The 27,350-nt window shown below is 44.9% G+C and overlaps 1 protein-coding gene across 9 annotated transcripts in view; it reads right to left on the bottom strand.

The window, feature by feature from the left end:
- The window catches only part of LOC140488175 (transcriptional activator MN1-like), a 135,481-nt gene extending 124,245 nt beyond the window's left edge, over positions 1 to 11,236 (bottom strand). For all 9 annotated transcript variants that reach the window (XR_011963011.1, XR_011963009.1, XR_011963010.1 and 6 more), the window contains exon 1: positions 7,538 to 11,236. Coding sequence is in view for 5 of the 9 variants with exons in the window: in XM_072588046.1 (XP_072444147.1) it covers positions 7,538 to 11,216 (3,679 nt within the window). In the remaining 4 variants the exon portion in view is untranslated. The remainder of the gene's footprint in view (positions 1 to 7,537) is intronic.
- Between the last annotated feature and the right edge of the window lie 16,114 nt (positions 11,237 to 27,350).

The following is a 27,350-nucleotide window of genomic DNA, read 5'->3' as shown; positions in this document are numbered from 1 at the left end:
TTGACTGCACTACATTGAAAAGTACAGGTAGAACCTCTTCATTATTATGGTTTGGAACATAAGATCAATTTTTTTAAAAAAAGCTAAATATGAATTAGTTTCCAGATAATACCTAATAAAGCTCTACTTTAATTGGATTTGTAATAAGTGGGCTATTTATGGAAGGAGTAATTAACACCTTCACTGCAGTCTTCCTCAACCAAGACTGAAACAAGATATCCAGAAATACAGCTCTCACAGAGGTGAAATTATCAGCACCACGTCACCAATATAAGGGTGGTGACGAGAATGACACTTAAAATTGTACTTAGTCTAGCAGGCCTATTTTAAGTTTGTATTTAAAAAGCTATAAATTTAAAATATATAATATAAAGAGATGTGTTGACTATGCTATTTTGAATTCTAACAGGTAAACCAATGCATCTTCAGTTTTCCTCCGACCACATTCAACAAAGTAAATCCTTTCATGTTTTCCTGAAGATGTGGAATTAGGGTGGGTACTGTCAGAAATGGGAGGCAGAGGTGGAACTCTGGTGCATAGGATAACAGTGTGTGAAAGCATTGCACTGCTGGACAGCATGGCACCTCAAAATGGTTTTTTAACCTCAAAATGTTCTTCACACTCATTCTGATTTATATCAAGCATTGAGATGAATCGCCTCAAGTTTGGAAATGTTGGGCAAATGGAATTAAAGTTTTTTTTAGATTGGTAACCTTCAGATGGCCTTCCTTCTGATGTGTAAAATTCTATGCTTCAATCCTCCAAAGGGAAATTTTAAAAATTGTCACTAGTAAAGTGTTCACAAAAGTTTAATTAATCACTTGTTTACATGGAACTAGACGTTTGTTGCTGAAAAGGAAATGAGACTTTTTTTACAGTGATAAAAAAAAGGGAAGGCCAGGAATAAGAAGAAATTTCAACAATATTTTTCTACATATAGGTTATTTGATTTTTAGATTGAATTCTCATGGTATGACAGTGAAGCAAACAGGATAAACAATGGATATGTTTCCAGAAAAGTAAATGAAAGAATATTGTAAAATGTCTAGCTAGGTTAATCAATTAGACCTATGGACATTTTTTTCAAGTAACTATGCTGTTCCATTTCAAACTCACCACCAACAATGCCCGTTTGTGAAGTGTATTTGACTGGCAGGAATGCACGTCACATTGGGAAGAAGAGGGTTTTAACTAGATTTAGACTAAACGAAACCACCAGTTCTTTTTAAAAATAAACACTTTGTGTTAATAGCAGGACACAAACATTGCACATGAAATTTAGATTATGAATGCCATCTGAATCCTTATGAAACTATTTTTGCAGCATATTCAGTATTTTAATGGAGGTGTTACAATTTCTTTAAAGTTATTTTAAATCAGTTAATGCCTTCAGCAACAGAAAAGGAATCATCTACAAATGTATTATATGACATGCGGATGCCAAATGTGCATAATTTTAACGCCAAAGTGTCCATCTTTGCTGTGTCTTAACTAAAGGCAAGTCTATTTTCTGACAGTGGAATCTTAGTGACAACACATAGAATTCTACAAAAGTGCAATATTATGAACCCAAGATGATAAGTTCTCAAACTATAGGTCAGTATATTTTTGCTTTAATACTCACATTATAAGAGAGAGGGAGGGAGTAAGGAAGAAGCTTATATAATAGCTGAAAGAGTCAATTCACCAACATTGCACCTCAGACATTCTCCAGAAGAGTCATCACACTGCAAATGTATGTATTTATTTATTTGAAAAATGTCATTGATGACTCGCATTCTGCTTGCAGTAAACATGTGATGGAAATATTCAAAACCTTTATGAATTGAATGCAACATCAATGCCTCAAAGTTGGCAGACTTTAATGCAACGAGCTTTACATTTTTTTTCTTTTAAAATTAACTGTTAGTGTGAACGAAATTAATTAGACAATCTAACAGAGAGCCAAACACTGACAGGAACGATCAGCAAAATCTGTATCTAGCCCAGAGTGGCTGTAAACAATTTCTGCAGATGAACAGTCTCTTATTGAAGAGAAAATCAAATATCCCAACAGACCATTACTTGGCATCTCCTTTAATAGATGAAAAGGTCTTTGATATAAAGCTGAACACGCGTTTATTCCCATCTTTATTTACTGATTACAATTGTGTGGAGCTAGCTGTAAAGACTTCACTGCGATGTCGCTCAGGAACCTGGCTTTCTCACCAATGTTGTCTTTTCACTCAAACACTCCCGCTATTCTGCTATTCCTTGCACTTTAGTGCCAGTCATTCGAGTTGTTTAGATTTTCACTCGCATTGCAGTTTGCACAGATTGTAATCGCATCGAATTAAGAGCCTGAAGGAAGGTTGTTTTAAATTAAAACACAACTAATGGGATGAAAAACAGATGAATAAATAATCACCGGAGACTGAATGCAAAAGTGGGGTTAATCTAGTTGACAGAAAATATATTTGCGCTCACTTCAGAACCGGACTGGAGCAAGATGCTGGCTTCACCAGCATGAAATAATTCTCGCCTGCAGTATTTGAATGACACAGTGAGCTGTATCTGCATAAAAGCTGCGTGGGTGGGTCAGTGTGTGGCTGGAAGGGAGAGTGTGTGACAGTTTGTACGTTTAAGAGTAGATCTGTGTATTCAAGTGTCATTACCTGTGACTAAGTCCCTGTGTTATGGCATATATGGCACTGTCTTTCACATACATACACACAGAGCCAAGAACAGGCCAAATATGTAAGAAATGGCATTTCATATCAGATTTCAAATTGCAGTCTCCTTAGAGAGACGGGGTTGAGTTCTTTTAGGATATTTTGCAATTGAATCCAGGATAGTGACTCCCCTTTCTAGCCAGTAACCCCCAGTGGTTTGGCGGAAAGAGAAAGCGAACGGACTCCTGTTAAACCACAAACCCTGTGATCCCTTGCACCCGAAAATCCGCAGCGCGTCACGGGAGAAGGAGCGTCGCCCGCGGCGGCACAGAGCGCACCAAGTCCGGGCGAAGCAGCCGCCTCCAGTCCCAGTCAAAGCGCTACCTGGAGCGGGATGTCCACCCACTGCCAGTTCTGCTGCCCGTTTAAACCGGATCGTTCCGAGAGCGCGGCAAATCGCAGCAAGTTCTTTGATACTGTTTATTGCACCCACCCACCCCCGCCTCTCTCTCTAACCTAGGACCAGGGTCAAACACATGAAATTCTGCAATCTCACTACAGGTTAGATTAAAAACTCCTTGGGTATTTTTTTCCTGCAGCGCATAATGCCCAGATTACGTGCAAATCCCAATCTCAGATTGAACCAGCAGTTTTTTTTTATTTCTAGTCGCCTGTCCATTGTCAATCTTCAAGATATTCAGGAGGATAGCTTCAGTGACAATGGGAAATTCTCCAGGGTTCTTTTAGCTAAAGTTGATTAAGGGGCTCACTCCAGCCTTTCTGGCGCATGGAAGAAATTCCACATCCGTGCTAAATCTAAATCCTTCCCGCCCGCCGATGATTTAATCCCCATTCTTTACTCGATATTTGCTAACACGACCAGGGAGGTTTGCAAAAACCCAAAACATCAGCACCCCATTGTTAAGTAAAACGTTTTGCGTCGAAGAAGATTAATTTTCCCGTCCGTCTGCACGTGCGCCCTTCGGTTATTCGTTTCCTCCTGTTTTTGCTATCAGTTTGCCAGGAGACCACTTCCTCTTCACTGTCTGGTCTTCTGGCAGCTTTTACATGTATTTAAAAAAACGTCTGGCAGGTACTTAAAGGGTTACCCTCCCTCTCCCCCGAGAAACAAATGCCTTTCCCTTCACTCCATTGGCCGTAGCAAAACTCTCAGTTCGGAAATCACCCCGAGTTTTCGAGCAACCAATTCACACCTCACCAAACAATCCCCCAGCGTTACTACAACTATCCCATGAGATCTAACAGCGCACCACTGAAATATATCACAGCCCGAATATTTGGGAGTTAAAGTACTAATGGTATCAATTAGTAAACCATACCATAGTGGAGTATACTTCACAATTTAAAATAAATTGAATCCGGTTATTGAAGCTGCCACTGCGGGTGAAACTGAATCTAACACATTACAGTGTTCAGCGAGTGCCATCTATCACATTCAGAAGCCTACACCACCTGACAAACCGTGGCTGTCGGCCTTTGCAGTCAGCAAGTGCGTTTCCAATTCCAAGTGAACTGTACAAGAATTGACAATGTCGAACTCATACAGTTAGTGCAGATAAACACGGAGCCCATTTCTGCACAGGATCACAGCGGGTTGGACTGCCCGTCCATTCACTCCCATTGTACCACGTACAGAAGCCAGACACAACACAACTCCTCAACTACACAAAGCAAGAATCCAGACAGAAACATCCCCTCATCACCACCCCCCCCCCCCGCCAATTATTCCCAATTCTATCGCCAAGTGTACATGAATGCTGTCTGTAAGACCAATCTAGCAGTCCCCATCCTACACAAGTACCAGCTCTCCCGCAAAAGGTTTCACACACACGGATTAGTAAAATAGTAAATTGTCCCCACATTTGGCAGCTCGAATCCGCCTGAACGACTGAAAGAAGTTTGGGGGAGGCGGGCGGAGTTGACAATCTGACCCCAGTCAAGGTGTCCCGGATCAAACAAATGGAACTCTGGACAGGATCTGCTGCTGATGTAACCCCAAGCCGCTTTCTGTGTGAATGTTGATAATGTTTGTTCTGTGCAAGTGGCTTGCAGTCTGCTCCAAGTGTCTGGGAGTGAGGTTTGACCCCGGAGTGAAAACTGGGGCCGTGAAGGTAAATTCCAGGCCGTTCACTGCTGATGGAAACCTCTCGCCATATAATGGGCTATCGATTGTTATGTCCTCTGGCTGCTTTCTGACAATGTCAATCGCTTCCTGAACATCCATTACCCTCTGTTGTTAAAACAAAAAAAAACCCAAAGCTCTTTGCTCACAAAGCATGGGTTATTTTTTTTAAAAGGACACAAGCAAACGCGGTTGTCGCGTTCCACCCCAGACGTCAACTTTTATTCAGTACATTCACTTCTATCAACTTTCCAAAGAGTCACCTTCTTCGATTCAAATCCTTAATCCAGAGAAAAAGACCCCTCAGATCTTCCCCCACGTGCAAACCCGCACATTTACTCAATTTCTGCAGTAAACTTAAGAGTGGTTTGTTTAGAAAGTAAAATTCGTTAAGTTAGCCAAACGTTTAAATCATGTTGCAAACGCAATAACCTGACCCTGTTTGAGCTGCATGGCATTCTGAGAACATGGTGGAAGAGTTGGACCAAGGAAGTCCAGAGTGTGTTCTTTTAAAACCCCAGATCAGTTTGGAGGGGGTGTGAATGTGGATATGTTGGGTGCGCGTTTATCTGAGGGTCAGCCGAGTGCGTGGCTAGAATGTGGATTGTGTTTTTGCGAGAGTGTAAGTACTTGTGTAACCTGAGTGTGAATTGTGCGTCTATATGCGTGAATACCTGTGGGAAAGCCAAGTGTGAATGCTTGTATATGTGAGTATATCCGAGAGTGAATTCTGGTGTTTCGCTGGCCGCATTGTCATTGCATTTGTGCGGGTTAAATGCGCTTCTGAATGAATGTTTGTGTCTGTGTGAACGTTTCTACCTGTGCTGCTAGACCTCCACCAGAGTCCGAATGTGCAAGTGTAACGGTTAATCCGTGTGATTGGATGGATTTGAATGTGTGCCTGTGATTACGTGTCAAGAGTGTACATCGATGTTGCTTTGACGACATGTGTATGTGTGTGTGTGTGTGTCAGAGTGTGTGCTAAGCTGGGGAACACTTCAACAAAGTAGTTCATCGATAGTAAATGTTACAGGTCACTAAGTCCACACGATAGAGGTTTACTTCGAATACATTCCTCAGCTAAACTAAACAGGCAGTTGCGGAGGAATTCTGCTAACCAGCTATTGATCCAGGGAACCTTCACTGTTGTGAACACAGACAAGCCAAAAAGGAGACTGTGTGCAATTACATTTAAAAATGGGAAGAAGGTTCTCCACAGCACAGTGTATGTCCTTGCCTGCGCGAAGCTCTGAGAATGCTGAAGCGGGGCTCGCCAATACAAGTCTTGCATGTTAAACACGCCAGCTCTGAATTCCAACCCTACTGGGCTTGGTATTAAACAGAACAAAGGAGCGAGCAGCAGGGTTACCTTTCACAACTCACACACCCAAGCTACAATGGCATTCGGACTGCAGCTATCAAAAGATGCCGTCCAAACTTCTACAGCAACCCCCCCCCCCCCTCAATATCTGGCCGATCCAAATCTGTGGATTAAGGGAGAGACAGCAAACTCAAGATGTGAGCTGGAAACTAAGTCAAGCTAAACAGGGCAGGCAGAGCAGCACGACAGAACCTGTTGGGTAGTTTCGCTCAGAAACTGGAAGGTGGTCAGTCTCCAGTGCAATTTTGATGTCCAGCAAAATATACTTCCACTCCACTGCCCCTTCCCTCCCCCCCCCACCCCGTCAACATTTATTCCATTAGAAACCAAAGTTGTAACAAACAGATGTGAAAGTGATGTAAAATATCAGTAAAATATTCCAACGGGAACAACTCCCGGGAAAATTCTGAATGCATCTCTTTCGTTTGTCCCTTCAATTCCTTGAACAGTTTTAAAGCCTCCGCCTCTTCCGAGAATAAACATTGTTTTAGGTCAGTTTAAAGGAACATAAGCAGCGACTCTTCGAGCCCCGGGCAGCACCCCCCCCCCCCCCGCTTCTCCCGCCGCCTCACGTCGAAACTATCCTGAGGATTTCTAATGAATACTTATTACAGTCGAGGTGGAGATGAGGTATCGATCAAGAAACTCAAGACCAATCTGAATCAACCCTGTATCCTCCTCTGACTCACAAACCACTAGGGCAGACCTGGGAGGGTTAATTAAATAAGTCCGGGGTGGGGGTGGAAATGGAAAGCCCACAGCACATGCTGGGGGATGAAGAGATCGAGCACAGCCACCCGGGTGTAACAATGGAGGAGCCCTCTCACACCGCTACATCTGTAATAGTCTCTACACATTCCCATTCAGCTTTAGTTCATCGGGAAAATTCGCTCGCTGATTGCAAATCTGAAGGATTCGGTAAAAGTGACTTTGTTGGAAAATGAATGGCATGACTTCAGTCTGCACTAACCCTCTGGTGGTCTTTCTGCTGTTGCTTAATGAAGTACCCGATTATTATTGATTAGAACGACCCCGTTTTGCATACCTAACCAAAAACACTGGCTTCACACCATTACAAGCGTTGTCCTTGACCTGAAAGTGTGAGCACTCCTCACCAAGGTGAGAAAACCTTGCCTTTCTCTCCACAGCCACTTGCTGGTTAAGAGCACCACTACCACCTAGAACTCACCCTAACATCCTGTAGGCATCTTTCCAATAGGGAAATAATTATGCAATAGCAATTATGTCTTTTTTTTCGTTCAAATTGGAACTAAAAATGGTGAGACCCTCAAAAGCATTAAAACAAAAGGTGGCTGAGCAAGTGATGGTGTAGTATGTGGTAAAGTAATGAAGAGAGTTACCTTCTTTGTTGGTACTTGCAGACTTGGCTTTTTCCCACGGTGCCATTTGCTTGTCTTCATCCTGTGGATCCATCATGGCCTTGTCATTGGGCATGTACCAGGTAGAGTTATGCTCTGCCATCAATGATTCAATGTCTATAGTGCTGATGGCAGCCTTACTATTGTCCGTGCTACAAGCAGCCAGTTCTGTGTCCCCATTCTGGCCGGGGCACTCGGCCTTTTTGTTCTTCATGGCGAGCGGCTGGTCCTCAGATATGCTGAACTGCTGCCGCTGCAGCTGAATCTGTGCTTGCAGGATCTCCAGCGGGTGAATCTCGTCCTGGGTCGATGTGCTGGTTGGGGTCCGAACCTGCTCCATGCCCGGTGTACCCGGGTGCCCACTGCCAGTGCTGCCGAGCCCGAAGCTGTCGGCGCCAGGCCCCGTGTTGGAGGTAGTGTTGCTGTTGGGGTGTGCATTGAGCATGCCATGGCCCATGGGTTTCTGGCCACTGAGCAGCCCGTGGTCAGCTCGCTGCAGCTTGGGGGAGCTGGTCACTAACCGGGTGGCCTTGGGTATGTTGTTGTCAGAGCTCGAGGACACCTCATCTTCATTGCCATAGTTGTTGCTGACGTCGTCCGAGAAGTCAACCTGAGGCGAGCTGCCATCTGATTTTGTCACACTTTGAATTCCACTATCCAGGGAGGACATGAGGTCAGGTTGGTCAGGGAGCAGGAGGTCGTTCCCTTTTGCCCAGGATGGGGAGGTGAGGGATTTATCCTGCGGCGTCCCACCTCGGTCACCAGCGTGGCTAGACTGACCCTGCTGCCCTGGACTGACCCCAGGATTCACATTTTCAGCCGAGTATTTGTCAAAAAAATTCCCCGGGCTGACGTGGCCGCTATCCCGTTTTCTCCTGCCTCTCCCTCGCCCAGTCTGTCCTTTGCCTTCACTCGGGATGGCCTCCAAGGCATAGTTTGGGGACAGGTTGCACTCTGGTTGGGATGGTGGGTTTGGCCCCTGGGTGCTATTCTGCACTGTAGACGTGCCCAGCTTGCCATTCCCACCACCAGAGACCCCCATCTGACTATTCTGCTGAGCGCTGCCTTGGAAATATTCGGGCCCATTGCCCGTGCTGCCAGTCGGGGGCCCGCCAACACTCCCACTGCTTGGCCCAACGCTGTCTTGCTCAGTTTGACTCAGTTTCCGTTTCCCTTCATTCTGGTTCTTTTTGTTAAAGGTGACGTTGAGGTTTGGAGCGCCTAAACTGGCAATCATGTTCTGGCAAGCCGTGGACAGGGCAGCCAAGCAACTCTGTCCATAAATGGTGTTATCCTTCGAACCAGGTTTGCTGAAGGAGCCCAGTGACAGGGACCCTATCTTGCTCATGGAGGGCCGCTGGTTGGCTTGGTATTCAGATTGGGGTGGGTAGTTACCAGGCGATGGGGGTACTCCAGGGGGATTGTTGTGTGGGTTCGAGGGTCGGTTCGGCCCCCCAAACGGAAAGCCTGGCTGTCCGCCCATTGGGGTACCTTGGAAATCAGGTCCGGCTCTTCGATCCGTCGACGTGCTGGGGAGGCCCATGCCCCCGCTGGGTGACTGCATCTGCGCGACATTGCCCATACTGTTGCCAAACTGGGAATGCATCCCAGGTGAGTGTAAACCCTGTACATGTCCGTCACCCGGCATTCTCATTGGCTCTTGCATCCCCAGTCCATTCCCACCCGGCCTGAACAGCATGCCTGAACCATTCTGCTGTAAGTTCATCTGGACAGATTCATGGGGGCTGCCTTCAGGGGGCACAGCCGATCCGCCCATCCTTCTCTGAAGCATTTCGCCCGATGGGTGGTGGCCAGGGAACCAGGCGTTTTCCTGGCCCATCTGTGGATTCTGAGGATCGAAACTGGGCATCCTCCCACCACTTTCCCTCTCAAAGCCAGGCTGCGACATGTTTGCCACCTGCCCGCTGTGCACTATGCTGTTTTGGTTGACGTCAGCGTGGTGGCTGAGGTGCTGAAGTTCAGGTTGCCTCATCCTGTGCCGTTGGTTCCTTGATACCATCTGCTTGAACATCATCAGCATGTTTTGCCGCTGCTGCAGGGACTGTTGATCAGTCCCTGGATGCTGCAGAGGAGGTCCTGGAGGGAAGCCCTCTGGACCAGGTGGTGAAAACTCATTGGGAAGCCCAGGGTACGCTGAGGGTGATAAATGGTTTTCCAAACTTGCGTTGTGCATACTGTTGCTACTCCAAGTAGCACAATTGTCCACGTTGTGGTTATTTGGAAAGTCAAACCTTGGCCTCTTTGCCACATTGAGATACGGAGCATCAAAATGTTGTAGTCTCTGATTGGGCTGTTGCTGAATGTTGAACATAGGGTCAGTGTAAGGGTGCATATTCCTGTTCTCTAATCTTTGAATGGGGTACTCAAAAGGAGCATGCTGATTCGGCATCATTGCCCCGCTGTCCTGGAGACTGGAGGTCGGAGGCCCTGTCTCTGCTTGCTGCTGCCGGGGTATCGCTGGGGGACAAGAGTTCTGCCGCGCGAGCAAACCTGCCTGCTGCTGCATGAGAGGATTCCTGGCAGCCACACTGGACTCCATGCCTACTGGCATTTTCCGAGCATTCCCAAACCTTTCGTAGAACACCCCATGCTGCTGCTGCTGCTGCTGAGGGTGGACCTTGCCCAAGCTCACCAGGCCAGGGGTCCTGGGCATGGTAGTGTTGGCAGGAAAGCTGCCCCCGGGCACGTGCCTACCCGGGCCGTAGTGAGGGAGCTGGGCACCAGACTCGGAGGGTGAGAACACAGGCATGTCGAAGGGCCTGGCGGAGGGCTCATTCTGGTAGTTGTACTCCATGGAGTCCACTGCTGGCTGGCTCTGCAGGCGCCTCTGTTCCAGTCCATGCGCCTCGGAGGAGGAAGAGGCTGGCAGGCCGTGGAAGGAGGCGGCTCGGTTGGGGGACTGGTCCAGGGGGAGGCAGGGCGTGTGGTTGGAGGACGGGGTATGGTGCTGGTGGTAGTCTGAGAGGTTACCTGACCTCCCCACCGGTGGTGCCTGCTGTGCAAAGCCTTCGCCTGGCCCCCCTCCTGCAGCAGCAGCAGCTGCCCCTCCTCCAGCCTGGTTCTCCCCCAGTGGGTCATAGGTGTCCCCGAAGGCGTGCGGCTGCCCGGCCAGGGGGTTGCCGCTGTAGGCGGCGGCGGTGCCGAGCAGGCGCCCCCCGTGCAGGCACGAATGGCCGGGCTCGGTGCCGCAGAAGCTGCCGCTGAAGTGGGGGTGCCCGTGCGGGTGGGGGCCGCCGGGGAAGTAGCCGTGAGTGGCCTGGGGCTGGGGCGGGGGCGCTGCCGCTGCCGGAGGAGGCGGCGGTGGAGCCTGCGGCTGCTGCGGGCCACCAGGAGGAGGCGCCGCCGCGCTCCCCGCCGCCGCTGCTGCTGCTGCTGCTGCCGCCGGAGCCTGGTGCAGCTCCGAGTGGCCCCCTCGGGGGTGGAAGGAGTACGCTTCCCCGCCCAAGGCTGGGTTCATCCCCAGGCCCAGCATGGGGGGCTCCAGGGGACCCAGGGTCTGCTCGTCCATTGCGCTGCCACTGGCCCCGGGGAAAGTTGGGCTTTTGTAGTGAGCCGACATAGCCAGGGCTGCTGCCTGGCTGAAGTTTCTCTCCCCACCCGGGCCACCGCCGCTCCTGCTGAACTGATCCAGGCTGTACATAACTTCCCAAATCCCCTGCCCCCCACCCCACCCCACCCCCAAACCCCCACCCCAGGCCAACCTGATCAGTACGGCATGTCAACCGGGAGGGAGTCCCTGGGGCTAATCTCAACCGCAAAACCCAGAGAGACAGAGAGAAAAAACAAATAGAGGATTTGAAAATTCTTTCTCCCCCCCCCCACCCCAAATTAAAATCAACGAGTAAACAGGCAGGGGAAAATAAATGCAGCCCACCCACCCACCCCCTTCAGTACCTCAAGTCTAAAAGAGAATTGTTTAAAAATGTCAAAGACATTGAAGAAGAAACTCACCCTCAGATTCACATTGTGATTCCAAACACTCTCTATCTCTCTACAATGTCATTGCAGCTTTCATGTCCTCATTATTTTGTAGTTCTTGGTTTTAAAATAAATTCTCGGGTTCAGTCATCAATTCTTAATTTTCTCTTTGTTTAACACCTTCCCAAAACATGCCCCCCACCCCAACCCCCGCTCTCTCTAATTCGCCGGGAGAACTGAAGTCCCCGGGGCTAGTCTGATCGATCAAGAGAAAGGGGAGGCGGGGTGGGGGGGGGGGGGGGGGGGAAGCTGAGTTCCTCGCTTGATCCAGCGATAGTGCCCAGGAACCAGGCGGTGGACTGGGGGAAGCGGAGGGGAAGGAGTGGGGAAGGGGGTGAGAACTGGAAAAGGGAGGGCGCTAAGACACTGCACCCGCTGCTGCTGCTTACAGTGGTTCCAAACTTGCATCCATCTACTGATTGAGACCGCCGGGGAACTGGAACCTCTCAGTTGAAATGTTCGTCTCTTTTTTTCTCTCTCTCTTCTTTCTGTCTCTCTCAAAATCTTTAATCCAGCACCATGTGAGAGTGAATCTAGGCTGAGATCTGTCTCTCTCTCTCTCGCTGTCTGATCGTCTCTCTGTCTCGATCACTAGTGCTGACTTGAGAAGCACAGTCTGATCTCATCCCTCGGAAAGCCAGCAACAAGTTTGATACTGCTATCTGCAATCAATTTCAGCCATTATTCCTCCACCAATCATTGCTACGCATGCTCCTAGCCAGAAGGCGGGGCTTGGAGTTAAGGTGGACTGAAGTGAACCCCTTAAAAAGAGAGACAAAGAGGCAAACACACAAAAAAAGGAAGCGAGCAAGAAAAGAGGGGGGGGGGGATGTCATTACAAAGTGCATGCAGGATCTAAAGAGCGCCCTTCGAAATGATAAGCCTTGGCTTAGCTGTCCGCATTTATAAATTAACTGCATTTAGAAAATGATTTGCCCATTGCATTCACGCTGCGCTGTGTCCTCCACACCAGTCCCCCGTCAAGTTAACAGTATTTTCTGAAATCTGCTGGTTGCAAAGGAAGTTAAAGCAGACTCCCAGAAAAGCCAATGGTTTGCCTGCTCCCCGTAGCTGGGAGTTTAGCTTTCCCCTCTAATTAACAGTTCGTTTGCAAGCACAGAGCAATGCAGCAACGCTGTTTCGTCCAGCATGTCGCGTTCCTCGTACTGGTTGTGCAAACGGTGAATTAAAGCAGGTCGGAATGCAAAGAGATCTTGCTGAAGTTTTTTTTTGAGCGAGGGGCTCAAAAGAACGATCTTCCCCCGAATGAAGAGAGGATAGCGAACCGGACAGTGCACTCCTGTCTTCACTGTCACCGTTCAGTTCAAGTTATCCCCAACCTGCCCCAGTTCCTGTCCACATTTCATTCTGATGGTTGTTCAAAAAGAAAATGAACCAAAGGGGGAGAGAAAAACCACAAAGACAAAGGTTTCAAATGACATGGTTAAGGAGTCCAAGCCTCCTTAAACAACGCAATTAGTCTTCGGGGGGCTAACGAATGCAATTCTGTTCTGATGTTAAAATCAATAGTGCAATTTAATATCTCCTCTTCACTTTATCAAATATTTATGCCAATAATCTCAGTTAAAATGGTTAAACCTTTATGTGATCTGGACGCGGGGTGGCGGGGCTTGAAATTCATCCCACAATTAGACACAAGCAGAGAGAGAGAGACAAGGCTCTCTCGCCAACAACCAATCTCCTCCTCAAGAGAGAGAGAGAGAGAGAAAACGGGGAATCTGGAACTCACACACACATACACACAAGAAATCAGGGCGAAAATCATCGGCCCCAGTTGAATAATCCCTGTTATTAATATAATTAAACAGTAGTCATGATTTTAAATATTCCCATGTTTATTCCGTTTGGAGGTTTTTTTTAGACACAATCGATTCTACAACGCGTTGTTAATTTCAAGTCAGTTACACCTCTGCTGTAAAACAAAACCGATTTTTGTGAAAGTTTAGAAATGGGAGTTAAAATGTCTTGAAGTGTCCGAGTCCGGGAGGCTGAGGGGGATTAATGTATTGCAGTATTTTTTTTTAAGAAGAATCTCTGCTCTAGCTGTTATGGAATCCAGGGAGATGGAGCTGGTGATTAAATATTGATTCTGTGTAATTAGTTTTCATGTGAGCCATCCGCGTGGTGATGTTTTTAGGTATTGAGTAACAGCGTCGAAATGAACTTCGACACTGAAATTATTAGTTAGGATGTGACAGGCTGCGAGAGATTTGAACGAATTTGCATTGTGATTTCGGAGAGAGGAGAGGAGAACGAGACCTTTCCGAAGGTAACAGAAATGAATAATTTCCCCCTTATCGTTTATATTCCGGGTTTAAAGTTTAATGACATGCAGGTACGGCTTACAACATTCTCTGGGGCTGAGGTTGAAGCAACATATTTTATGAAATAATATTTGTGGGTGACCACCAACACAATGCAAAACCAAAGACACACCGGTACATTCCCCACGCCAGGCATACTGCACCGGTTATAATTTTTTTTAAACAAAATAAAATATAAGACAGCCTGAGAAGTTGAAATACAGTCTCTTCCTTTCGATCAAAGTTCTTTAATCCCTATTTATTTTACATTGTATTGTGCTGCTGCTACCTGAACTCTTCAGCCCCTCTGAATACACCGAGATTCAGAGAGGTTGCTTACTCTGCTTCATTTTTTTTCTTTCCGTGTGTATCTTTCGCCAGGGAACAATTATAGAACATAATATTTATCTGGGTGCCCGAGTCCAGACGTTGTTTTCTCTCCCTCCCTCCCTCCCTCCTCTTCACCCGCCCCACACACACACACACACACAAAGCGCTTGTTCTTTGTGGTTTTGAGAAAAGATGTGAAAGCTTGTACACGTGGACATTGCCATCTTGTGGCGATGGTTTGAACAATCCAGAGAAAGCGTGAGGATATAATTTTGTTCAAACACTATATATATTTTTCCTCAGAAAATTAGGATGGCGACAAAAAGAAAGTCAGGACACAACTACGAAGTTGAAGTTTCATCATCTTTATTGCCGCGAGTTGAAGGTGTCGTTCTGTGATATCTTGGCTCAGTCCTGTGCAGGGATCTTGCCCTGTTGCTGGCCAGTGATGTTAGATGTCGAATTTCCTGAGCAATACGTGCCCGGCTTCTAAAGACAAATACTCACCCCTGCCCCTTAAGTCCGCCCACACGGATACCTCACTATTTGGTTCACACGCCAGGCTTAAAATAAACAATTCTGCAAGGAGAGATTTTATTCATTTCAGAATCCAGACAAACTGGGCAGGAGGCTTGTGAGGTACTGACCTATATAATGGGACTATCACTGAAAACGGCGGGGGATTATAAACTCTAAACAGGTTCATGTGGTCCCTATGTTGACAGCAACCTTGATAAAACAACATTGGCTATTACTGGTTAATATACCTCAATCGCATTTAAAAATTATGGACACGATCATTCAAAGTATATTTGAGGGGCATTTGTACAGGCAGGACCTAGTCAGAAGGTGTCAGCATATTAATAGAGGCAATATTGTGTCTGACCAATCTCTTCCACTGAGGATGGGGCAAGTCAGGTTTTGACCAGGACAAACAATTAGTTATTAACTTAAACCTTTCAAAAACAAGTCAACAGGGACTGCTCCATAATTCAGTGGCTACTGGACAGTGTTTAATACCCTTGTAAAGCAGGGATTGTGACTTTAAGTCTCACTGAGGCTCTTGAGGAGGTTCATATTATGGGTCAGACCAGGGATAATGTATTTAACTAGAGATCAGGAGCTTGTAGGTTCAACTTCAACCTGGTTTGAGTGCATTTCACAGCTTTACAGGCCCTCTTGTGGTGCAGGGGCACCACAACTTCACCAACACATTCCAACCCGACCTTAAGTTCACCTAGATCATCTCAGACACCTCTCTCCCCTTCCTGGAACTCTCCATCTTCATCACGAGTGACCAACTTAACACAGATGTCTTCTACAAACCCACCAACTCCCACAGCTACCAGGACTATACCTCCTCCCACCCTGCCTCCTGTGAAAAGTCAGCCCTTATTCCAAATTTCTCCAACTCTGCCGCATATGCTCCCAGGAGGACCAATTCCAGCACAGAACACACCAGATGGCCTCCTTCTTCAAAGACTGCAATTTCCCCTCCCACATGGTCAATGATGCCCTCCAGCACATATCATTCACTTCCAGCACCTCCGCCTTTGAACCCCACACCACCAACTGCAACAAGGGCAGAACCCCCCTGTCCTCACATTCCACCCCCACAAACCTCCATATTCATTGCATCATCCTCAGCCATTTCCCCCACCACCAGAGATATATTTCCCACCCCACCCCTATTCACTTTCTGTGAAGATCATTCCCTCCACGACTCACTTGTCAGGTCCACATCCCCCAACCAACCCACCCTCCCCTTGCGACACCTAACCCTGCCACCACAGGAATTGCAAAACTTACACCCACACCTCCCCCCTCACCTCTGTCCAATGCCCCAAAGAAGCCTTCCACATCCATCAGAATTTTACCTGCACTTCCACACAGGTCACTTATTGTCTCCGTTGCTCCCGATATGGTCTCCTCTGCATTAGAGAGACAGGACGCCTACTTGTAGGGTGCTTCAGAGAACATCTCCCAACACCCGGACCAACCAACCCCACCACCCTCCCCTCTGCCCTCCCCTCCGACCTATCACCATTACCCCCACTTCCATCCACCAATTGTACTCTCAGCTACCTTTCCCCCAGCCCCACCCCCTCCCATTTATCTTGCCACCCCCTCGTCACAAGCCTCATTCCTGATGAAGGGCTTTTGCCCAAAACATAGATACTCCTGCTCCTCAGATGCTACCTGACCTGCTGTGCTTTTCCAGCACCCCACTCTTAACTTGTGTCGTGGTAGTGTCCCTATCCCTGCACCAAGCAGCCCAGGTTCAAGTCCCACAAGCTCCAAAGGTGTGTATTAACATATCTGAATAGGTTAATTAGAAATATAGGTTACATTAAAGAAAAACACATCAAAACAGTGGGGATTCATGACTACCCATGGGAATCTGCAAAACACTGGCTAAGGAATAACACAGAACAATAAGCATATTATGTCAGATTGAAGTTGATTAGTACTGAACTGGGTGCCTTTGCGTCTCATGACCTGGATTCCGAACCACAACATGAAGTGGCCAAATTTGCAGATGATAGAAAACTAGGAGGGACAATAGAATTAAGAGGAACTTTAGAATGGATTGGATAAAATATAGACAACGGAGGAACAATGACAGATACATTTAATGAAGTAAATTTGAATTGTCAAAGTATTGCACAGAAGGTGGAAAATACATAGTGCCAACTTTACAGGTGTGTCGCTAAGGATTAATCTGAAAGCACATCCAGAGACTTGGCACTCAGTGCTACAGAGGTCCAACTAAAGCAAACAGCCAAACCAATAACATTTTCAACCATATCATCAGCACAATGCAAAGTATGTCAGAGCAGTTGATGGTCAAATGTTATATGGTGCAAGCTCTGGTCATCAAGGAATAAAGAACACATTACAGCAACAGAGACATTACTTTCCAGCATCAGTGAAAGACTGGAGAAACATAGTTTTTTTTATCTAAAAAGGGACAGCTGGGAGTTTAGAGCGGAAAATGTGTTGCTGGAAAAGCGCAGCAGGTCAAGCAGCATCCAAGGAACAGGAGAATCGGGCATAAGCCCTTCTTCAGGACAGCTGGGAGTTTAGAATTGTTCAGAGTGTATCAAGAGTTGGCCCAGAATATTATTTTGTATTAAATGACAGGGAAACTAGTGTGTCAGTTTCAAACCAGTGAAAGTGAATTTTAGTACTGGTATCAGAAAATTCTTCTGTGCTCAGATTGAGCAACATGTAGAATAAATGTCCAAGTGGAATCGAGGAGGCAAATTTGGTATTAGTTTAACAGTATCTAGGATGGGTGAATGGCCTTTTTCATTTGTAATTATATATCAGTTTTCAATTGTAAACTATTTTTAGCCAAACAATGCAACAAGAGAAAGCATTTAATTATGTGAAATGTCAGTTAGTGAAAAAGTGATGCAAAGGATTGTTTGTATACCCTTCAAGAACAGCTCTGGTGAGTGTCGAGGTGTAGGATTACTACACCTTAGTTCCCTACGCACTGATTTCTTAAAATGATCCATTCCACAGCTATAACTAATATTGTCGTACACACACAACATTCTTCCAGCCACAAGTAAAAGAGCTAACTTGTTGTTCGGATAGTGTTTTATATACGGTAAGTGTTGTTTGATTACTTTTTAAACCAATACAAATGTAGAGGCTACTCAACAATGGGATACACAACAGTTGAGCCCGATTCAGTCCTCGCCAAATGGCGTCATGGAACAGCGACCTCGGACAGCTGTTTTCCTTCTTTCTTTGCCAGAGAGTATGTTAAATAATTCTTGTACCCCACATACCCTCCTGGCTGGTCTCTGTTTGACTTAGCATTGGATTCATCCCTGAGCCATCAGATGAGACACGGACAAACCATTTGATTGACTCTCTCTGTTTCCACTTTCCGAATTCCCGTTGGTAAGAGAAAGTTACATGTTGAACAGAAGGGTAAGTAACTCAGTGTACTGTCTTTGCAATATTATAACACTAAGCGTGGTTTTTAAATTCCCTGCAGTGAGCTGCACTGCTAAACGCTCAGATCCCACTAATAAGGTATAAATTACCACACGTCCCTCACCACTACTCAGATCCAAATGTGTCCTTTCCGTAATGTGTCTGCCTGCGCGATTTCTTTTTTAAAAAAAACAGCAAACAACAGATGACGATTTTTTAAAACAGATTTGCTGTGGTGACATTGAACCACTAGCGTCCTTGTGAGAAGGGACCACGCACATCATTCACCCTGCTATCCTCGTGAGTATGTTGTCTCTCACATTTATCACAGACCACTGGCAGCATCAATACCAGCACCTTATACTGCAGCAGAATGCCTGCGATATCACATCAAGTGAGTTTAGTGCAGTTTCACTGGTTTCACTTCTTTCCCTGGAAAGAACTAGTTGGAAAATCCAATAAAGGAAAGCCATCCAGAATAGCTCCCTAGAAATCATCACACAGAAAAACAAAATCCCAACAGTGTAAGGAATTCAAGACAGGAGCCAGAGTTTTGAGTAAGACTCATGTAGAGCCAGGTGTCTGACGTCATTCTGCCTTCTCTTAGCAGATGTCACTCATTGCTGCAGCCAGTCCACATCCAGATTACTCATCAGCAGGCCGACTGAATTATGATTTTCATGGATAAAACAGCACAATCATTGTATTGAAACCAGAAAAAGCACTGGTAAAAATTGCAAAATCTGAAACAACAAAGGTTTATATTAATTACTACATCACTAAATTAATTTATTTCTATTTCAAATAAAGTTTTGCTGTTTTTCTTTGTAATTCTTAAACATGAGAATACAAAAAATGAGGAAAGATGTATTGAGTTAGGCTTCAATCCCTTGGATCTTAAGGCTTAAGTTAAAATTCATTAGTAAGCAGCCTGGAATTAATTCCCATTTCTATTTTCTCCACTTGCTTTCCTTAAGGTTGCTGGTTCCTACTTGGAACTTTCTTTCCTATTTGCTGTTAACATAGAATCCTAGAATGTAGGAGCAGAAGTAGACCGTTTATCCCTTTGAGTCTTCTCCATCGTTCAATATGATCATGGTTAATCACTCTATTCCTGCTTTGAACCCTTTAGCCTGAAGACATATCTCCTTGGTGAAAGCATCCAATATTTTGGTGTCAACTGCTTTCTGTGGCAGAGAATTCCAGATGTTCACCACTCTCTGAGTGAAGAAGATTCTCCTCGTTACTCTTAGACTGTGACTCCCTAGAGTCCTGGATTCAGGACTCCCTGGTCATTGAGAACATCCTCCCTTCTCAAGTGATAATTGATAGTGGCAACCTGGTGGATCATAAGCTTGGCATTATAATCAAGATTGATGCTCCCCTCGGGTGAAATCAAGTATGAATAGATAAGAATTAATGGAAAGCTAGCTCTCTTGAGTCCAAGTTCACTCAGACCAAGTGTAATACCTTCAACTGGTGTCCTGGCAGATATCAGCTACCTCAACATAAACCATTAAACCCAGGATACATATGATAGGAAGCAAAAAAAATGAGCTATAAGTACATTACAAAGAAACAGTTTTGTATGTAGGTGGCAGCAAAATATTGCAGATACTGGAAACTTGAAATAATAGAAAGTGCTAAAAATACTCAGCAAGGCTATCAACATCTCTGGATAAAGGATTAGTGTTAATGTTTCAGGTCCGTGACCTTTCATAAGGTTCACCATAGATTAATTAACTCAGAGAACAGTTAGAGTCAACATTCAGGAGGCAACGATAAGCTCTGGATTATGAGTTAAAACGAGAGGTAAGGATGACCAAAATGTTCTCAAGTGAGGACATCAATGAGGTAAAGAGAGAAAACCACATGAAGTGATATCACAAACTGAGAAATGGCACCATCTCAAAATGCTGAACAGCAGAATGAAAGAATGCATCCATTATTCATCTCTATCGAACTGTTGAGGTGCTAAATGGTGTCAACAAGATGCATCCTAGTTTTTAAACTGCTTCAGGAATTGCCATTCTAATTTTTATTTAGTTCCTGTAGGTGTTTATCATAAAGCCACTCCAAATTTCAATGCAATACATGAAGTCAGCACCACACTGCGTTCAGTAGACTGACCCTGCCCATAGAAAGCAACATACAGGTACCTCTACACTGGGAGGTAGCTGAAGGTGAGCACTACACATTCCATGTGTGGCAAGGGGCTGGTGAAAAGGGATCTGGTAGCTGAAGCACAAGCTTATGTCCTTATGTTAGAAGAAGTAGTAGATGGAGGTACAGTTACAACATTTCAAAGGCATTTGGACAGGTACATGAATAAGAAGCATTTAGAGGGATATGGGCCAAACACAGGCAAGTGCAGTTAGTTTAGTTGGGGAAACATGGTCAGCATGAACGAGTTGGACTGAAGGGTCTGCTTCCGTGCTGTATCATTCACAATTCCATAACTCTACTCGCTACACCCCCTTAGGTTCCAAATCTTGCAGGGCCCCATTTGAAAAGAGGAATGTTACCTGGGTAGCAACATTTTCTGCAGTTATTAGAGAATGCATCAAGCACCACACAAGAGTGGATAGTCACTATGAAAGAGCTCACTTGTTCCAATCGGGATTACTGCTTATTAAGAATGTACAAAAGGTGCATTGGGCGACATCAGAACCAAATGTGGACAAGTTCAAAGTGGCAGTAATCCTAAGGCCAGTTGCAGTGAATGGTCATGGTGCAAAAGTGATGGGTACACCAATCTCCACAGTCTATCCAATGTGCTCTCAAGAAGCTGAACACTGGAAATAGACCCTTCGGTCCAATTTGTCCGTGCTCACCAGATATACTGCAGAGTTTCACTATCTTCATTGCTGCCTTGATGCCTGGTCAGAGATCAGGTGACTGAGTAAGTGTCTGGAAATAGAAGCATGATTAAAGTGGAAACAGAATGGCTGTCGCACTTCAAGTAGTATTACATCTAACCCCATTAGGTACCTTGTTCAAATGTCAAGAGATGTGCCAGAAACTAAACAACACCACACAGCCACTACAGGATTTGTGATAGAGTCAGTTGTGGGACCAGGTGTAAATAGCAAGAAAGCCACTTTTTTGTTATTCATCTGTGGTTTGTAGGAGTCACTGGAGAGCCAGCTTTTATTGCCGATCCTAATTGCCCTCAACTGGGTAATGGTAAGCTGCCTTCTCGAACTGCTGCAGCCCACGTGCTGTGGTTGACCCCCAGTGCCCTTAGGTAGGGAATTCCAGGATTTTGATCCAGAATTCCAGGATTTTGACAAAAGACCCAAAATAGACAACTAGCACCAGCCATCTGAATTCTTGTGGGAGAACCTCGGAGGAGCACTGCTATAGATTAGCAATAAGCAAACAACTGAAACTCCGCATTGATAAAAGCAATGCTGCATGTATTGGTCATTGTATTATGTATACACAGAGAGAGAACTGCAGCTACATCCGCTGAATGGAGTACATATGTAAAGGTATTGTAAGGAGACCATGGCACTTGCTACCTGTGAAAGTGGTTCAGTTGGATTGTCTTCTGATTCTTTAATAACAATGACTTACATTTATACAGCATCTTGAATATAACAAATATTTTAAGGTGCCTCACAGGAATGTTATCAAACAAAGATTGACATCAAGCCTCATGAGAAGCTATCAGAATCGATTTTCAAAAGCTTGGAAGGTTGGAATGAACAATTTGTAAGAGGACAGAACGATACAGAAATGGGGAGGCATGGGGAAAGAATTCGAGAGATTGGGACCTTAACAACTGAAGGCAAGGCTGCCAATAATGCAATAACAGAAATTGTAGGCAAACAAGAGGTCAGAATTGAAAGATACCATGGAGAGTTAACGGGTTGGTGGAGCTCAAAACAATGGGGAGGGACAAGATAATGAAAGAATTTGAAAACAAGAATGAAAATTTTAATGTCATAACATTACTAGGTCAGCTATGAATATAGGTCAGTGAGCAGGGAACAATGGGTGATTAGGATTTGGTTTGAATTAGGTTGCAGGCGGCAGAGTTTTGATTAGATTTAAGTAGTATGGAAGATGCATGACTAGCCATAAGAGCACCAGAACATTCAAGTCTTGAAGTAATATAGTAATGGAAACAGTTTCATTAGCAGATGACCTAAGGCAGGAATGGAGTCGGCTAATGTTATCATGATGGAAATAAATGTTGTCTGCATTTTGTACTTTTTACAGCCGAAAGGAGGCTTTCTTCCTCCCAGCTTGCTTCATCCCGATGTTTCCCTTGATGACAAAGGTACTAAGATTTTGACAATTTTGAAGAGTCAAGCCATGCTATTTTAAGACGATCGTAAACTCTTCAGGTTACCAAAGTATATTTGGTATTGCTCCTGGTACGATAGTCACAGGTGAGGTGCCGAAAGACTGGAAGTTGGCAAACGTGGTGCCACTGTTTAAGAAGGGCGGTAAAGACAAGCCAGGGAACTGTAGACCGGTGAGCCTGACCTCAGTGGTGGGCAAGTTGTTGGAGGGAATCCTGAGGGACAGGATGCACATGTATTTGGAAAGGCAAGGACTGATTAGGGATAGTCAACATGGCTTTGTGCGTGGGAAATCATGTCTCTAACTTGATTGAGTTCTTTGAAGAAGTAACAAAGAAGGTTGATGGGGGCAGAGCAGAGATGTGATCTATATGGACTTCAGAAAGGTGTTCGACAAGGTTCCCCATGGGAGACTGATTCGCTAGGTTAGATCTCATGGAATACAGGGAGAACTAGTCATTTGGATACAGAACTGGCTCAACGGTAGAAGACAGAGGGTGGTGGTGGAATGTTGTTTTTCAGATTGGAGGCCTGTGACCAGTGGAGTGCCACAAGGCTCGGTGCCGGATCCTCTATTTTTTTGTCATTTACATAAATGATTGGATGCGAGCATAAGAGGTACAGTTAGTAAGTTTGCAGATGACACCAAAATTGGAGGTGTAGTGGACAGCGAAGAGGGTTACCTCAGATTACAACAGGATGTGGACCAGATGGGCCAATGGGCTGAGAAGTGGCAGATGGAGTTTAATTCAGATAAATGCGAAGTGCTGCATTTTAGGAAAGCAAATCTTAGCAGGACTCATACACTTAATGTCAAGGTCCTAGGGAGTGTTGCTGAACAAAGAGACCTTGGAGTGCAGATTCATAGATCCTTGAAAGTGGAGTTTAAGGTAGATAGGATAGTGAAGAAGGCGTTTGGTATGTTTTCCTTTATTAGTCAGGGTATTGAGTACAGGAGTTGGGAGGCCATGTTGCGGCTGTACAGGACATTGGTTAGGCCACTGTTGGAATATTGTGTGTAGTTCTGGTCTCCTTCCTATCGGAAAGATGTTGTGAAACTTGAAAGGGTTCAGAAAAGATTTACAAAAATGTTGCCAGGGTTGGAGGAATTGAGTTATAGGGAGAAGCTGAACAGGCTGGGGCTGTTTTCCCTGGAGTGTCGGAGGCTGAGGAGTGACCTTATAGAGGTTTACAAAATTATGAGGGTCGTGGATAGAATAAATAGACAAAGTCTTTTCCCTGGGGTCAGGGAGTCCAGAACTAGAGGGCGTAGGTTTATGGTGAGAGGGGAAAGATATAAAAGAGACCTAAGGGGCAACTTTTTCACGCAGAGGGTGGTACGTGTGTGGAATGAGCTACCAGAGGATGTGGTGGAGGCTGGTACAATTTCAACATTTGGATGGGTATATGAATAGGAAGGCTTTGGAGAGATATGGTCCGGGTGCTGGCAGGTGGGACTAGATTGGGTTGTGATATCTGGTCGGCATGGACAGGTTGGACCGAAGGGTCTGTTTCCATCTCTATGACTCTATGGTACCTGCATGAGCTTCATTATATCTCATCAGCTGATGGCTATGTCAATGGTGTCAAGATATGGAGCTGCAGATAGTGAACTTGATCACCTGGAACCCAATCAGTCTTCCTTCTCATTCCATGAATCCTAGCAGTACGCAGTGGCTTAAAATGAATATACCATGACTGCTGCTTGAGCAACCTATGACACCCCCCCCCCCCAGACAGACACACAGACACACACACACAGACACACACACACAGACACACACACACATACACACACACACTTTCACCACTCATTAAACCAGGAATTTTGGAGAATCCAATTGTCCTGGGACATTTGCAGAGACCATTCCTGAAAGTGGAATTGTCATCTGCCTATGGAGCCATCACTAAGGATAGTGCTGGGACCAAGGCAAATTGTGCCAGGAAGGATAGGAAAAAAAGAATTGTGGCTCTAAGAGTTGCTCCTTTTTTGAGGTATTTTAGGTATTGGAGATTTGAGGAGCACTAATTACTGGTTTATAAGCTGTTGCATCATTTTGGAACTTTGGGGGAAGAAAGATCAAAACAACAGCGCTTTAAAAAGGAGGAAGAGAGACAAAGGCAGTGACTACTTGGTCAGAGAAAGAAACCTACCCTGCTGTCTGACACAGGGGTGAACCTGCACAGCTACTACCCTTACTGTTTGAGTTTAAGTATCTTTGGATATCGGAGTGTGTCTAAGACAAATTAACAAACAGCAAAATTTACAACCGGTCTTGGAGGAGCCTGTGTGGTAGAGGTCCCCCACAGAAGAAGATAAGTGCATAGTTTTTAAGCGTAACCTTGCTGTAAATCTACCATAGTGAGTAGAGGGGGTCCTTTTATGATTATACATTTTTTTGAGATCTGTCTCTTGATTCTGCCGGTGGAGGCCGGTATAGTTACAACATTTAAAAGCCATCTGGTTGGATATGTGAATAGGAAGGGTTTAGAGTGATATGGGCCAAGTTCTGGCAAGTGGGACTAGATTAATTTGGGATATCTGGTCAGCATGGACAAGTTGGATCAAAGGGTCTGTTTCTGTGCTGTACATCTCAATGACTCTGTGACTCTAAGGACGTGTTCAAAATTGCTCAATATCACCACAATTATAAACCAATTCTCATGAGATTTTTGGTTATAATTCCATGATGCTCCTTGTGATAATGATGCCATACCTACTCCAAACTAAACCTGAAACAAAACAAAAGGACACATGTGCTACATTGACCTATTCAAGAAAAAAGTTATCCCTACCCTGGCTCTGTTTCCTCTCATGTGTTTATAAACCCAGTGTGAGGCTCTATGGTGGGGACCCCAATTTGCCCAATCCTAGGGTTAGTTATTTCTGCCTGGTACATCCATGAGGTGCAATGCTGTAGGTTAACCATACCTGACATTACCAATGCTTAGAACAAACCATTTCCATTGAAATTCAGAACTGATAACCATAACCATAATTGGCAGTGCAATTTCTCTGGCAGAGATTTGATGAAAATCAGATTTTGATAAACCTGAATTTCTATTTCACTGGTGAATTAGAGCCCTAAATTCTGACCTTCCAAGGAGGTATACGTCTTAGGTCAGAGCAGATGCAGGCAATCCACACCTGTTTCATTCCGATCTGCCTATAGCCTTTATTCCATACAGCCCCTACAGTGTGGAAACAAGCTATTCAGCCCATTGAATCCATTCTGAACCTCTGAAGAGCATCCCACCCACACTCACCCCTGTAACCCTGCATTTCACATGGCCAATCACCCAACCTGCACATGTTTGAACTGTGGGAGGAAACTGGAGCACCCGGAGGAAACCCACACAAACACAGGGAGAATGTGTAGACTCCATACAGACAGTCTCCTGAGATTGGAATCAAACCTGGGTGCCTGGCACTCTGAGGCACCAGTGCTAACCACTGAGCCATTGTTTCTTGCCTTCTTCCCACTCTGAATGGTAGAAATTAGTGGAGACCTCAGTTCATTTTCATAATTATTATTGCATGACCAAAACCTTCCCTTCCTTCGTGAGGCAAAGATGTTTCTCATTTTTGAACAGAAGCGTTTACAGGTACTTATAATCTTCATTCTGTATAATTCTTGTTTTCAAAGATTAATAGAAAATAATGGGTCATATGTGTATTATGTCACCCCATTCCAAACCCCCAGCCCCCAATCGGCATCACTACCAACTTCAATCCTATAATATTTTGTGAAAGGCAACAGATAAGTAGATACTGTATATGTATATACACCAGGCAACTGTTTTATTAATCATGCCTTGTTTCACCATCTCTTTTGTCTCCATCCATTTAGCAATATCCCACTTGCACAAATGCCCACCATCCAATTACCAGCATGCATCATTTTGATTTGACGCTGCTGCTAAGTTAAGTGTTTTCATTGACAGTACTGTTCAGCGTTGTGTAACTGACTGTCACATCAATGACTGATACACCAACATTTTTATCAGAGATCAGCTGGGTTTACATTATGATAAAGGTGGTTTGAGACCATTGTGAACTAAATGGTGGCAGCAATGTAAGCTGATGTGGCTTTGAATGGGATTTTGCTCAGTATTAGGTGCTTACACTGTCACCTTATATTGCTATCAGAATGTTACAGCAAAAAAGTCATATAAGGTAGCAAAAGTCAGCTTGATTAGTAACTTCTCTACATTATCTTTTATGCTTTTCTCTTTGTTTTCTACAAATTTCCTCTTTGTTTATTTCCATCTTTTCCTAAACATCAAGATTCATACCACGAGTGGAAGCCTCTTTCGCTAATATTGCCTAAGTTATCATTCTTCATTGTGAACCTGGACAACAAGTATCAGTGGGATATCTATCATGAGATGCATCACAGCTGACCCTGCCCTCACCTGAATAGACTTTCCATCAAGACTCTTAAGATAATCAGAATGACAATTAAGGCTATTCCCTCTACACATTGGCTCTGTGTTCATTGTTAGTTGGCGGTTTTTGTAGCACTGAGTTCCTAGAAACAAACATGTGCATCCATTTCTGTGATTTGTTTCATAATATGCAGCATTGAATTTTTACATTTAACCCTTAAATATTCATTAATTAAAGCCTGGAGATCTACTGAATTCTGGTACCATTTTTGAAGACAGAAATACTATCATATCACTGCATTCAGGATGGCACGACTTATTCAGCTTGACCTAAATAAAAGCAAATACAATGCAAAATGCTAAACATCTCTAAAAAAAAGCAATTAAACTAAAGTCATAGCTCAAGAAGTTAAGATCCAATTTACAAAATGTGGATTTAATAAGTATCAGACCCTCTAAGTCAATCATTTGGATGAAACAATTATG

The sequence above is a fragment of the Chiloscyllium punctatum genome, chromosome 17 (assembly GCF_047496795.1).
Source record: "Chiloscyllium punctatum isolate Juve2018m chromosome 17, sChiPun1.3, whole genome shotgun sequence".
Classification (NCBI taxonomy): Eukaryota; Metazoa; Chordata; class Chondrichthyes; order Orectolobiformes; family Hemiscylliidae; genus Chiloscyllium; species Chiloscyllium punctatum.
Note: the sequence above shows the minus strand (reverse complement) of the source record. Positions and strands in the feature narration are given on the sequence as shown.